At 45.0% G+C, this 13837-nt stretch overlaps 1 protein-coding gene across 2 annotated transcripts in view; it reads left to right on the top strand.

Moving 5' to 3' along the window:
* mybbp1a (MYB binding protein (P160) 1a) overlaps positions 1 to 13837 on the top strand; it is a 134607-nt gene that overhangs the window by 6827 nt on the left and 113943 nt on the right. For both annotated transcript variants that reach the window (XM_072469172.1, XM_072469173.1), the window contains 4 exons: positions 2667 to 2741; positions 3084 to 3191; positions 12226 to 12416; positions 13401 to 13568. In XM_072469172.1, coding sequence (XP_072325273.1) covers positions 2667 to 2741; positions 3084 to 3191; positions 12226 to 12416; positions 13401 to 13568 — 542 coding nt within the window. The remainder of the gene's footprint in view (positions 1 to 2666; positions 2742 to 3083; positions 3192 to 12225; positions 12417 to 13400; positions 13569 to 13837) is intronic.

Genomic DNA, 13837 nt, shown 5'->3' with positions numbered 1-13837 from the left:
TATAAATCACGAACTGAAAGCAAAGGTTTGAAGAGCAGTAAAGTGCCTCTTCAGGAAAGTTGTGAGCACTGCATTTATAGGCCACAGAGATCCTGAATGAACAAAGCTACAGAGAAGATCATTACAGGCTACAAATCAATGACTTTAATCTGCAAGCTTACTGTGAAGAAAAGTATGCTAAACTCCACCATCTGAAGCAAATGCTCTGTTTGCTTTCGCTTATTTTTTTCTCCTTTCTACCCCTCTGTGTTTGTCTGAATTGCATGTGCATAGAGGGTGGGGGTAAGTTAAAGTGAAGGTTAGGTATCAGTTAATTGTTAACCAACTGTATCTGCTGCATAGTTTATTATAGTTCTTGTTATAAATACACAGTAATTGTGTTTAAATTTCCAAATCTGGTGACTGATTATTGAACAGCCAAGGGCCAAAGGTTTTGGATATTTTTCTAAGAATTATTGGTCAATTCACTTGTGTTGTGACTCCGGGGCACGTGGGGCTGGAATTGACGGCACACTAGCCCGGAGTGTTGTTACATATCCCACAGCCCAAAGATGTGCCGGTTCAGTGGATTGGCCATGCCAAAATTGTTCCTTAGTGTTATGTGAGATTATGGGGATAGGTCGGGGAGTGGGCCTTAGGAGGGTGCTCTTTCAGAGGGTTGGTGCAAACCCGATGGGCCAAATAGCCTCCTTCTGCACTGTATTGATTCTATGGACAACTAAAGGTACAGCTACCAATGGAGGAACAGTAATAATTGGGAAAGAACAAATGGCCAGAATTAGAGGAGCACGGATATCCGAGTTTTGTGAGGGTGAAGGAGACTACAGAGATGGGAAGAGGGCGAGGCTGTGGAGGATGAAAATGTTATCATCAAAATGATGCTTGACAGGGAGTCAATGTTAGGCGGTGAGCATATGGTAATGCTCCCTCAGTTTGCTTGATTTAGTTTAATTGGTTTTACACAAAATAGTGGCAAAGGGACTTGTGAATTAGGACACAAGCAGTTGAGTTTTGGATGACCTCAAGCTTACAGAGGTAGAATGTGGAAGAACAGTCAGGAGTGTGTTGGAATAGTCAACAGAGACAAAACTAGCTGATATTACGGAGGTGAAAATAGACAGTCTTATTGATGGGATGAATATGCAGTCAGAAGCTCATCTCGGGTCAGATGTGACACCAAGGTTGCAACAGACTGGCTTGATTTCATCAGTTGCCAGGAAGAGGGATGGAGTCAGTAGCTGGGAATCTGAGTTTGTAGCAGAGACCAAAAATGATGGCATCGATCTTCCCGGTATTTACTGGGTGGAGGAAATTTCTCTCATTCTCTACTGGGTTTTGGATAAGCAAGCTGATAGTCACAGTGGAAGAGGCGAGTGAGATGTTGGCAAGGGAGAGCAGATATGAGGAGTTCAGTGGTTGCCACCTACACTGTAAGATTGCAAGCTGTTTTATCATCTTCATTGCATTGATTTTAGTTTTCTGAGGTATCTTGTTTTAATGTTATTCTTCAACAAGCACATTGTACTTTTAATAATCCTCACTCCTCTGTTCAATAACAAGTAGATTTCATCCATGTACTGTACGTTCAAGATTAATTTAAACTGAGCATGGGGGAGATTCTGTATTTGCTCATGTTGGTTATGGCTGACACACTGCCTTTCGTAAGCTGATTGGCAGACTGCCTATGGCACTGGTGCATTGGAAGTGCTTTGCTGTGATGAAGTTGGATTGTATTTGATCCTCTTCCCTTGCGTTGATGCTGAGCAGTTGTCTCAGTGGAGTGATAAGCAAAGACAGATTGCCTGTGTGCTCTTCTGGCTGGTAAATCGTGGGCAAACTCTGGGGGAGTGACAAACTAATCACTAATCAGAAATTGTGGGTGGTATTACAGTCAATTAGAATCTTTTTATACTTGTGCTCACGATTTTATTGTGATTGTGCAGTTCTGTTTTCAAACATGCTGAGAACTTCACATAAATCAGAGACCTGGTATCCTATTGTTATACCATTGCAACCTCTCCAGTCTGGAATGTTTGGGACCCAGGTGTTTCTTAGATTTTGGAATTTTCTAGATTGGGGAGTAACATTATAATGCATATGTGCTTGAGACAAAACAGTGACAAAGTTTTTTAAAGAACCAACAAAAAAATGGTTATTTGCCCAAATACGGATTCTTCCATGTTTCCAAAGTACTGCACTGTATTAAAATGGCCGAACTGCTGTATGCCCTTGGTCTGCACAAAGACTAAGGACCCAGAGTCAGAATGACCAACAGGCCAGGCTGGAGAAAGTAGGCTAATGATAAACATTCTGTATCTATTCTCTTCTCTTCTGGTAACAGTTGTAACACTTGAGCATCTGGTATGGGTGGGCTATACTTGCTCTGACCAGTATTATTGCTGATGGTGTGTTCACTAAGTTCATGCGGAAAAGTAAATTTTGCCTGTGCTGTTTTCATCTGCATGTCGCAGGCACTGGAGCAAGTCTGGAACTAGACAGCAGAAACATGTAGTTGGCCTCAAATATTACCCACCCCCTGAGTAGCAAGGGACAGGCACAGGAAGAGAGAAGGAAGAACAAAAGAAACAAAATACAAGAGTGTCTTAGACAAACTATGTAACTGGGTAGTGCAACATTCGGATAACTCCATGTGTTTGTCATTCCAGCAACTCATCAGGAATGCTGCATTTGGAAATCTCTTTGGTGTCTTGGCACTTTCACAGTCAGGAAGACTCCTAAAGGTAAATTAGAACCCCTCGATACGCCTCTTAAAAATGAGTGACAGCTTGTATGCGTGAATGAGAGATCCATTTCTGTGCAAAACCTAGGTATTAAAATGTATGCGACGCATGTTTCAGAAAGCAACATATTCCGGGCCTACCAATTTTTACTATTTTGCTGAAGAAGTGAGGGAATTTAGTGTCAATGCTTTCAGAAGTGTGTGTGTCAGTGGCACCAGTTGTAGCCTGTGTGATAGAGTGGCTTGTGCTTCTTTTGTTTTGGGACTCTAACAATGTGTTGGACATTTCAATTTAGTTCAATAGTGCAAAAAATTTAAACATTTCAAAATTGCTTGTTGTTAGGAGCCAAATATATTACTACAGTCGATCCAACTGCTGCAGCAACTCAGTCATTTTAAGCAACACCTCTCGAATCTGCCAAGGAAAACTATTGTGGACATCCTGTCTGAGGTGAGGCTCTAGGTTATATCAGTTAAATGTGGGGTTTTTAAGCCCCCAAGTAGCTCAGTTTGTAAATGAATGTCTTTGTAAGAGCTGCTCAGAATCAGACTAATTGTGATGGATAGGTCACACCTTGACAATTGCTTGAATTGTTTGCAAAGAGAACGTCCACAGACATTGCCTCTACATACATCAAGGTTCCCCACAAGGGATTCTTCCCAAAAAGAAAAGCTAACATGTGTGGGATGGTAATTGATTAGGTCGGAGATGTGGAGCAGATATGGGATAGTGGGAATGCCCTCCTGTGGGATGAGACCAGCGGTGTTCTCGGCCATTTGCACTATGATCTCAGCTTTTCCCCATTGATATTAGTGATGTGGATGGAGAAATAGGGAGTGTATACCCAAGTTCACTGACGGCACCAAGTTAAGAGGCATAGTAAGATGTGTGGGTAGGATGTAAAGGTTAGAAACGAATGGACAGATGAAATGAGTTGGCAAAACTATTGTACATGGAGTTCAGTGTAGGTGAGCATGAATCCTATTTGAATCCAAGAAAGACAAATCAAAATATTCATGTTGGAGTCTTGGAGCTGTGGAAAAGTGGAGAGTTTTGAGTGTCCAAAAGTCACTTAAAGGTAACAAAAACAGCTCTTGGAATGTGGGCCTTTATCCTAAGGAGGCTGAAATACAATATTGATTAAGTGAAGCTTCAGTTGTACCCCACCTGGAACACTGTTTTCAGTCTTGGTCACTGTATTTCAGAGCGAACATGTTGACCTTGGAGGTGTTACAATGCAGATTCACCAAAATGAGAGCAGGGCTAAAGGGTTAAATTGAGAGGACAGATTGCTTCGACTTGACTTCTATTCCTTGCCGTTTAGATAGTTGAGCAGAAACCTAAGTGACGTTTTTAAAATGATGGAGGAGGTCTGAGGGGTTCCTTGAGTACATGGAGTAAAGGGGAGCAAATCACAACAGTGTGACGACAGTTAACCTAGTAATGAGATAAGGCATAATTTGACGACAGAGCAAATGGTATGAATGAGCATCCATGGCTCTAATCTGTATATTATTAATTGTTCTTTCAGCTCTATTGCACTGCCTAGTTCAGTAATTTATTCTAATCTGCTTTGCTTGCCACTTAATACAAAAATGGAAGTCCGAACAGCAAGACATCCTCTAGGCAGGCTGCATATTTGGAGGCATTGGCTTATTTTAGCATTTGTTTCTAGAAACAACTTGTGCATGCCCAACGTTCTAAGTTAGTCCAATGTTGTAGCTGAGGCCAACAGACTAGAAATAGTTAGGTTGTGTGCATAGTCCATATGGAGATAACTGATCACAGCCAGTAGTATTCGGAGTATTGTTATTGCTCTCCATTTCCCTAGGTTAGGAAGAGTCAAAAGCAGCCTAGAGTCCAGTGACTAGTTTCTCTCCAGTAAACCATTTTGGATAGTTGTTTGGTTGCAATGCTCTTTGTATTCAAATGGTTATTCCCATATGTGCTACACAAATAATGATCAGCGGCAGTGGAAAAGGTGCAAAAACATTTTCTAAAATGATAGCAGAACTATCAAGAATGCTGAACAGGGGCAGCACGGTGGAGCAGTGGTTAGCACTGCTGCCTCAAGGCGCCGAGGTCCCAGGTTCGGTCCCGGCTCTGGTTCGCTGTCCGTGTGGAGTTTGCACATTCTCCCTGTGTTTGCGTGGGTTTCGCCCCCACAACCCAAAGATGTGCAGGGTAGGTGGATTGGCCACGCTAAATTGCCCCTTAATTGGAAAAAACGAATTGGGTACTCTAAATTTTTGTTTTTAAAAGAATGCTGAACAGGCTGGTGTCAGTCTTCTCAAAGTGAAAAGACTGAGAGGTGGCCTAGAAGAGCTCGTTAAAATTTTAATGAAGTTGGTTGAGGTAAATATGGAGAGCTTTTCAGTCTAACATTCGAACGAGGACCTAGAGTATGCCACTCAGTCCTTCGAGCCTGCTGAGCCATTCAGTAAAGCTCACCTGACTAACCTCCTGCCTAACCACCCTTTGTTTAACAACAATCTATCCAGCTATGCCTTTAAAATATTCAAAGACTCTGCTTCCAGTGTCTTTTGAGGAACATAGAAAATAGAAGCAGCAATTGGCTATTCAGCCCTTCGAACCTGCTCCGCCATTCATTATGATCATGGTTGATCATCCAACATCTAACTTGTTCCCGATTTTCCCCCATATCCTTTGATCCCTTTAACCCCAAGAGCTATATTTAACTCCTTGAAAACATACAATGTTTTGGTCTCAATTCGCTCCTCTGGCAGCGAATTCCACAGGCTGGCCGCTCACTGGGAGAAGAAATTTCTGCTCATCTCAATCCTAAATGGTCTACCCCGTACCCTTAGACTGTGACCCCTGGCTCTGGACTCCCACGCCATTGGGAACGTCCTTCCTGCATCTACCCTGCCTAGTCATCTACCCTGTCTAGTCCTGTTAGAATTTTATAGGTTTCTGTGTGATCCCCCTTCATTCTTCTCAACTCCAGCGAATATAATCCTAACCGACTCAATCTCGTCAGTCCCTCCATCCCAGGAATCAGTCCGGTAAACATTCGCTGCACTCACTCTATTGTTAGGAATGGGTTAAGAGACGTTCCAATTACATATCAAACTGATGTTAAGTGTAATTGACATATATGTAAAGGAGTGCAGGTGGGACTTGGGGTGGAGTTTTGTATGGAGTGTGTTCAAGGAAAAATGAAGGTGTTTGGGAAAGAAGCAGAACTCTTTACTCAACAGCAGCCCTAAACTAACATCTATAACAAGAATATCCTTCCTCGGATAAGGAGACCAAAACTGCACACAATATTCAAGGTGTGGTCTCACCAAGGCCCTGTATAGTTGTAGCAAGACATCCCTGCTCCTGTGCTCGAATCCTCTCTATGAAGGCCAATATACCATTTGCTCTCTTTACCGCCTGCTGCACCTGCATGCTTACTTTCAGCGACTGGTGTATGAGGACACCCAGGTCTCGTTGCACATTCCCTCTCTCAACCTATAGCTGTTCAGATAATCTTGCACTCCTATTTCAAAGGCTTGCCACCTTCAGAGAAACGATTTCTCATCTCTGTCTTAAATGGATGACCCCTTATTTTTAAGCACTGATTCCCTCGTGCTAGATTCGCCGACAACATAGTGGTTAGTACTATGGCTTGACAGTGCCAGGGTCCGAGGTTCGATTCCTGGCTGGGTCACTGTCTGTGCGGAGTCTGCACGTTCTCCCCGTGTCTGCGTGGGTTTCCTCCGGGTGCTCCGGTTTCAAAGAACAAAGAAATGTACAGCACAGGAACAGGCCCTTCGGCCCTCCAAGCCCGTGCCGACCATGCTGCCCGATTAACTACAATCTTCTACACTTCCTGGGTCCGTATCCCTCTATTCCCATCCTATTCATGTATTTGTCAAGATGCCCCTTAAATGTCACTATCGTCCCTGCTTCCACCACCTCCTCCGGTAGCGAGTTCCAGGCACCCACTACCCTCTGCGTAAAAAAAACTTGCCTCGTACATCTACTCTAAACCTTGCCCCTCTCACCTTAAACCTATGCCCCCTAGTAATTGACCCCTCTACCCTGGGGAAAAGCCTCTGACTATCCACTCTGTCTATGCCCCTCATAATTTTGTATACCTCTATCAGGTCTCCCCTCAACCTCCTTCGTTCCAATGAGAACAAACCGAGTTTATTCAACCGCTCCTCATAGCTAATGCCCTCCATACCAGGCAACATTCTGGTAAATCTCTTCTGCACCCTCTCTAAAGCCTCCACATCCTTCTGGTAGTGTGGCGACCAGAATTGAACACTATACTCCAAGCCTAACTAAGGTTCTATACAGCTGCAACATGACTTGCCAATTCTTATACTCAATGCCCCGGCCAATGAAGGCAAGCATGCCGTATGCCTTCTTGACTACCTTCTCCACCTGTGTTGCCCCTTTCAATGACCTGTGGACCTGTACTCCTAGATCTCTTTGACTTTCAATACTCTTGAGGGTTCTACCATTCACTGTATATTCCCTACCTGCATTAGACCTTCCAAAATGCATTACCTCACATTTGTCCGGATTAAACTCCATCTGCCATCTCTCCGCCCAAGTCTCCAAACAATCTAAATCCTGCTGTATCCTCCGACAGTCCTCATCGCTATCCGCAATTCCACCAACCTTTGTGTCGTCTGCAAACTTACTAATCAGACCAGTTACATTTTCCTCCAAATCATTTATATATACTACAAAGAGCAAAGGTCCAGCACTGATCCCTGTGGAACACCACTGGTCACAGCCCTCCAATGAGAAAAGCATCCTTCCATTGCTACTCTCTGCCTTCTATGGCCTAGCCAGTTCTGTATCCACCTTGCCAGCTCACCCCTGATCCCGTGTGACTTCACCTTTTGTACTAGTCTACCATGAGGGACCTTGTCAAAGGCCTTACTGAAGTCCATATAGACAATATCCACTGCCCTACCTGCATCAATCATCTTAGTGACCCCCTCGAAAAACTCTATCAAGTTAGTGAGGCACGACCTCCCCTTCACAAAACCGTGCTGCCTCTCACTAATACGTCCATTTGCTTCCAAATGGGAGTAGATCCTGTCTCGAAGAATTCTCTCCAGTAATTTCCCTACCACTGAAGTAAGGCTCACCGGCCTGTAGTTCCCGGGATTATCCTTGCTACCCTTCTTAAACAGAGGAACAACATTGGCTATTCTCCAGTCCTCCGGGGCATCCCCTGAAGACAGCGAGGATCCAAAGATTTCTGTCAAGGCCTCAGCAATTTCCTCTCCAGCCTCCTTCAGTATTCTGGGGTAGATCCCATCAGGCCCTGGGGACTTATCTACCTTAATATTTTTTAAGCCACCCAACACATCGTCTTTTTGGATCTCAATGTGACCCAGGCTATCTACACACCCTTCTCCAGACTCAACATCTACCAATTTCTTCTCTTTGGTGAATACTGATGCAAAGTATTCATTTAGTACCTCGCCCATTTCCTCTGGCTCCACACATAGATTCCCTTGCCTATCCTTCAGTGGGCCAACCCTTTCCCTGGCTACCCTCTTGCTTTTTATGTACGTGTAAAAAGCCTTGGGATTTTCCTTAACCCTATTTGCCAATGACTTTTCGTGACCCCTTCTAGCCCTCCTGACTCCTTGCTTAAGTTCCTTCCTACTTTCCTTATATTCCACGCAGGCTTCGTCTGTTCCCAGCCTTTTAGCCCTGACAAATGCCTCCTTTTTCTTTTTGACGAGGCCTACAATATCTCTCGTCATCCAAGGTTCCTGAAAATTGCCGTATTTATCCTTCTTCCTCACAGGAACATGCCGGTCCTGAATTCCTTTCAACTGCCACTTGAAAGCCTCCCACATGTCAGATGTTGATTTGCCCTCAAACATCCGCCCCCAATCTATGTTCTTCAGTTCCCGCCTAATATTGTTATAATTAGCCTTCCCCCAATTTAGCACATTCATCCTAGGACCACTCTTATCCTTGTCCACCAGTACTTTAAAACTTACTGAATTGTGGTCACTGTTACCGAAATGCTCCCCGACTGAAACATCTACCACCTGGCCGGGCTCATTCCCCAATACCAGGTCCAGTACCGCCCCTTCCCTAGTTGGACTGTCTACATATTGTTTTAAGAAGCCCTCCTGGATGCTCCTTACAAACTCCGCCCCGTCTAAGCCCCTGGCACTAAGTGAGTCCCAGTCAATATTGGGGAAGTTGAAGTCTCCCATCACCACAACCCTGTTGTTTTTACTCTTTTCCAAAATCTGTCTACCTATCTGCTCCTCTATCTCCTGCTGGCTGTTGGGAGGCCTGTAGTAAACCCCCAACATTGTGACTGCACCCTTCTTATTCCTGATCTCTACCCATATAGCCTCACTGCCCTCTGAGGTGTCCTCTCGCAGTACAGCTGTGATATTCTCCCAAACCAGTAGCGCAACTCCGCCTCCCCTTTTACATCCCCCTCTATCCCGCCTGAAACATCTAAATCCTGGAACGTTTAGCTGCCAATCCTGCCCTTCCCTCAACCAGGTCTCTGTAATGGCAACAACATCATAGAGCTTGGATTAGTACTTGGAACTAAGTTCATCTGCCTTACCCGTAATACTTCTTGCATTAAAACATATGCACTTCAGGCCACCAGACCCGCTGTGTTCAGCAACTTCTCCCTGTCTGCACTGCCTCAGAGCCACACTGTCCCTATTCCCTAGTTCTCCCTCAATACTCTCACCTCCTGACCTATTGCTCCCGTGCCCACCCCCCTGCCATACTAGTTTAAACCCTCCCGTGTGACACTAGCAAACCTCGCGGCCAGGATATTTATGCCTCTCCGATTTAGATGCAACCCGTCCTTCTTATAGATAGATAAGGTCACACCTGCCCCGGAAGAGCTCCCAGTGGTCCAGATAATGGAAACCCTCCCTCCTACACCAGCTGTTTAGCCACGTGTTTAGCTGCTCTATCTTCCTACTTCTAGCCTCACTGGCACGTGGCACAGGGAGTAATCCCGAGATTACAACCCTCTAGGTCCTGTCTTTTAACTTTCTGCCTAGCTCCCTGAACTCCTGCTGCAGGACCTCATGCCCCTACCTGCCTATGTCGTTGTACCAATATGTACAACGACCTCTGCCTGTTTGCCCTCCCCCTTCAGGATGCCCTCTACCCGTTCGGAGACATCCTGGACCCTGGCACCATGGATGCAACATACCATTCTGGAGTCTCTTTCACGTCCACAGAAGCGCCTATCTGTGCCCCTGACTATAGAGTCCCCTATTACTATTACTCTTCTGCGCTTTGACCCGCCCTTCTGAACATCAGAGCCAGCCGTGGTGCCACTGCTCTGGCTGCTGCTGTTTTCTCCTGATAGGCTTTCCCCCCCGACAGTATCCAAAAGGGTATATCTGTTCGAGAGGGGGACAACCACAGGGGATTCCTGCACTGACTGCCTGCCCTTTCTGGTGGTCACCCATTTCTCTGCCTGCACCTTGGGTGTGACCACATTTACATAACTGCGATCTATGACGCTTTCCGCCACCTGCATGCTCCTAAGTGCATCCAATTGCTGCTCCAACCGAACCATGCGGTCTGTGAGGAGCTCCAGTTGCGTGCACTTTCTGCAGATGAAGCCATCCGGGCCGCTGGAAGCCTCCCGGACCTGCCACATCTCACAGTCAGAGCACAGCACCCCTCTAACTGACATTGCGCTAATTAATTAAAAATTTTATTTTTTTGAATTTGTTTTTAAAATTTCAAAGTTACTGTTAACTATCTGTTTCCTAGCACTAGATTTCTAATAGAAATGCGAAAGCTAAATATAATACTCTCCGATCTCTGGCTTAGATATCCCTCTAAATTATAATTAAGTAATTATGTTTAATTAGTTACCAATGCTCAATTTTTTTAAAATTTAGTGTAGAATCCCAACCAGCCACTCAGGCCACAGCTTTTCTGTGATGTCACTTCAGTTTCTCCCCGACACACACACAATTTGAAAAAGGTACAAAAGTAAAAATGAGTAAAAATCACTTAGTGTTAATAATAAAATATGGTACTTACCTCATACCAATGAGTTTTATTATTAGGTTAGAGGAGGAGGGCGCGTGGGAGACACTACACGTGTAGTGTCTCGGGTTTCCTCTCCACCAGAATTTATTGGTGAGGGTCTTCCCAGAAGTCCGTGGGTCGAACTTCCTGTTCCCGCCTTAAATACTAAAATATTTAAAAAAAACAGAAAAGAGGGACCGAAAACGGGACCAGGTAAGTGTTTTTAAAGGACAGACTTACCTCCCAGAAGGCCCCTGCGCACCGCTCCCGCCGAAATTCAAAGGGCTGCTCCTGCAAAGGTAAGGGTTTTTAAAGTAAATACTCACCACCTCCCAGAAGGCCCCTGCGCACCGCTCCCGCCGAAATTCAAAGTTTCCTCCCGAAAGATGTGCTGTTACGTAATTTGGACATTCTGAATTCTCCCTCTGTGTACCCGAACAGGCGCCGGAATGTGGCGACTAGGGGCGTTTCGCAGTAACTTTATTGCAGTGTTAATATAAGCCTACTTGTGACAATAAAGATTATTATTACATCCTCTCCACATCCACCCTGTCAGTACCCCTCAGAATCTTGTATATTTCAACCAAGTCGCCCCTTACCCTTCTAAACTCCAGTGGACACGAGGCTAATATGTCCAATCTTTCCTCAGTAGACAACCTGCCCAATCCTGTTAATATTTCAGTCAACCTTCGCTAATATTTTAATAATTTGCATCCTTCCTTAAATAAGGAGACCAAGAGTGCACATTGTACTCCAGATGTGGTCTCACCAAAAGTGGGTGTTACTGATTAAACCCAACAAGGATGCACAATTGCTTCACAGCTCCAGGGTCCCAGGTTCGATTCCGGCTTGGGTCACTGTCTGTGCGGAGTCTGCACATCCTCCCCGTGTGTGCGTGGGTTTCCTCCCGGGTGTTCCGGTTTCCTCCCACAGTCCAAAGATGTGCAGGTTAGGTGGATTGGCCATGATAAGTTGCCCTTAGTGTCCAAAATTGCCCTTAGTGTTGGGTGGGGTTACTGGGTTATGGGGATCGGGTGGAGGTGTTGACCTTGGGTAGGGTGCTCTTTCCAAGAGCCGGTGCAGTCTTGATGGGCCGAATGGCCTCCTGCACTGTAAATTCTATGTAAAAATGCAAGCTTGTATTTCAACTGCAGTTACAATATTTTTAAAACTTGGATTTTAACTATTTCCGTACATTCGGTTAAGTGAAGTGGTTGGGAGGAGGCCTGTACATCCTGATGTAGTTGGGTAGAATGGGCAGTTTCTGTATTATAAATTCTATGCCACATGGATGTTACTGGGGAGCAATTTTGCACTGTAAATTTTATGAACAGTTGGTCCCTGTATAACCATTTTCCAGAGAGTAATTGACATCGCGATAGAACATGTTACATTGGCAAAAATAGTAAGTTGAATTATAGTGCAGGATAGTACGCTGAATACCTTCTACGTGTTACTGCAGACTCCAGAGGCTGTCTTTGAGGAGATTCTATTTGAGGCCATGAAAGCAGATTTGTCCTCTGCCTTCAGCAACCCAGAGCAGTTACATTTGCTCCTGGTCGCGCTGCAACGCTTCCCAAACGTTCTGAAACCCAAGGCGCTGAAGAAACTGCTTGGATCCACGACCATCATGACACCAGAAAATATTCCCAAGTAAGTGCTTTGTAAATCTTAATGAATAATACAGAGCGGGCATGGAAGTGAAGATTGAAAAAAACAAGAGCCAACATAAGATAAATCAAATGTGATCAATTATAAAAAAAGTCACAGCACAGAACGAGACTATTCGGCCCATCCTATTCATGCTGGCTCTCTAGGAACAACTGTCCCACCGTATTCCTCTAGCCATGCAAATGTTTCTCTTAAGTCTTTTGAAAGCCACAATTGTGTGCTTGTGTGAACGCTTTGTGTGTACTCACAATCCGAACCACTAGTTGTGTAAAAACACTTTCCTTCGCGTTGCTGTCTACTTTAAATCGTTGTCCGCTGATTCTCGACCTTTCCACCAGTGGTACAATTTCTCCGTTTACTCTATCCAGGCGCCTTCGCGATCTGCCAAATTTCCTCTCAATCTTTTCTCCCAGAAGAACAGCCGATCTTCTCCAATCTGCCCGCAGAACTGGACTCCCGCACAGTAGCACAGTGGTTAGCACTGTTGCTTCAAGGCGCCGGGGACCTGGGTTTGATTCCCGGCTTGGGTCACTTGTCTGTGCGAAGTCTGCACGTTCTCCCCGTGTCTGCATGGATTTCCTCCGGATGCTCCGCTTTCCTCCCACAAAGCCCAAAGATTTGCAGGTTAAGTGGAATGGCCATGCTAAATTGCCCTTAGTGTCCAAAAAAAGTTGGGTGGGTTTACTGGGTTACGGGAATAGGGTGGAGGTATGGGCTTAAGTAGGATGCTCTTTACAAGGGCCGGTGCAGAATCGATTGGCTGAATAGCCTCCTTCTGCACTGTAAATTCTATGATCCTTGGACCTATTCTCGTGAATCTTTTCTGCACCCTCTATTGCCTCCACGGGCTTGATATCCATCCTAAAGTGTGGTGCCCAGAATTGGGCACACTATTCCAGCTGAGGCTTGGCTGTGTTGCATAGTGTGAGTAATTTTTTTTCCCCTCCACCTTTCCTTTCAATTCAGGTTAATTGAGGTGCTAAAGCTTGCTGCCAAGGCTGTGAAGAAAGATCAGATACTGCCACCCCTCGCCTTGAACCTGGTGGATATCGTCTTGAAGGAAGGCACATTCGAAAGATTCTGGAAGGAGCTGGTGGAAGATGGCTTGCTCAAACACCAAACCGGGCCCAGCTGGTATGTGATGGTGGCCGTTGTGTCATCGGTAAACAATTGAGACCTGCAGCCGTAACAAGTGACGTCACTGCAGCATTCATGGGAAGCAGATTAGGTAACTCTAGATGATTTAGTTAAGCAGCCTGTGCCAGGACGCTAGGCAGCAACTGTGCTCATGTTCATTTGAACCCTGACTATTTAAGAATAATGAAACATTTGCATTTATATTGTGCTTTCCCATGAACCTGAGACATCCTATAAACACACTGTACTGAAGAGCTAAGAAGTTA

Source organism: Scyliorhinus torazame, chromosome 12 (genome assembly GCF_047496885.1).
Source record: "Scyliorhinus torazame isolate Kashiwa2021f chromosome 12, sScyTor2.1, whole genome shotgun sequence".
Lineage (NCBI taxonomy): Eukaryota > Metazoa > Chordata > Chondrichthyes > Carcharhiniformes > Scyliorhinidae > Scyliorhinus > Scyliorhinus torazame.
This window is presented reverse-complemented; position numbering and strand designations above follow the sequence as displayed.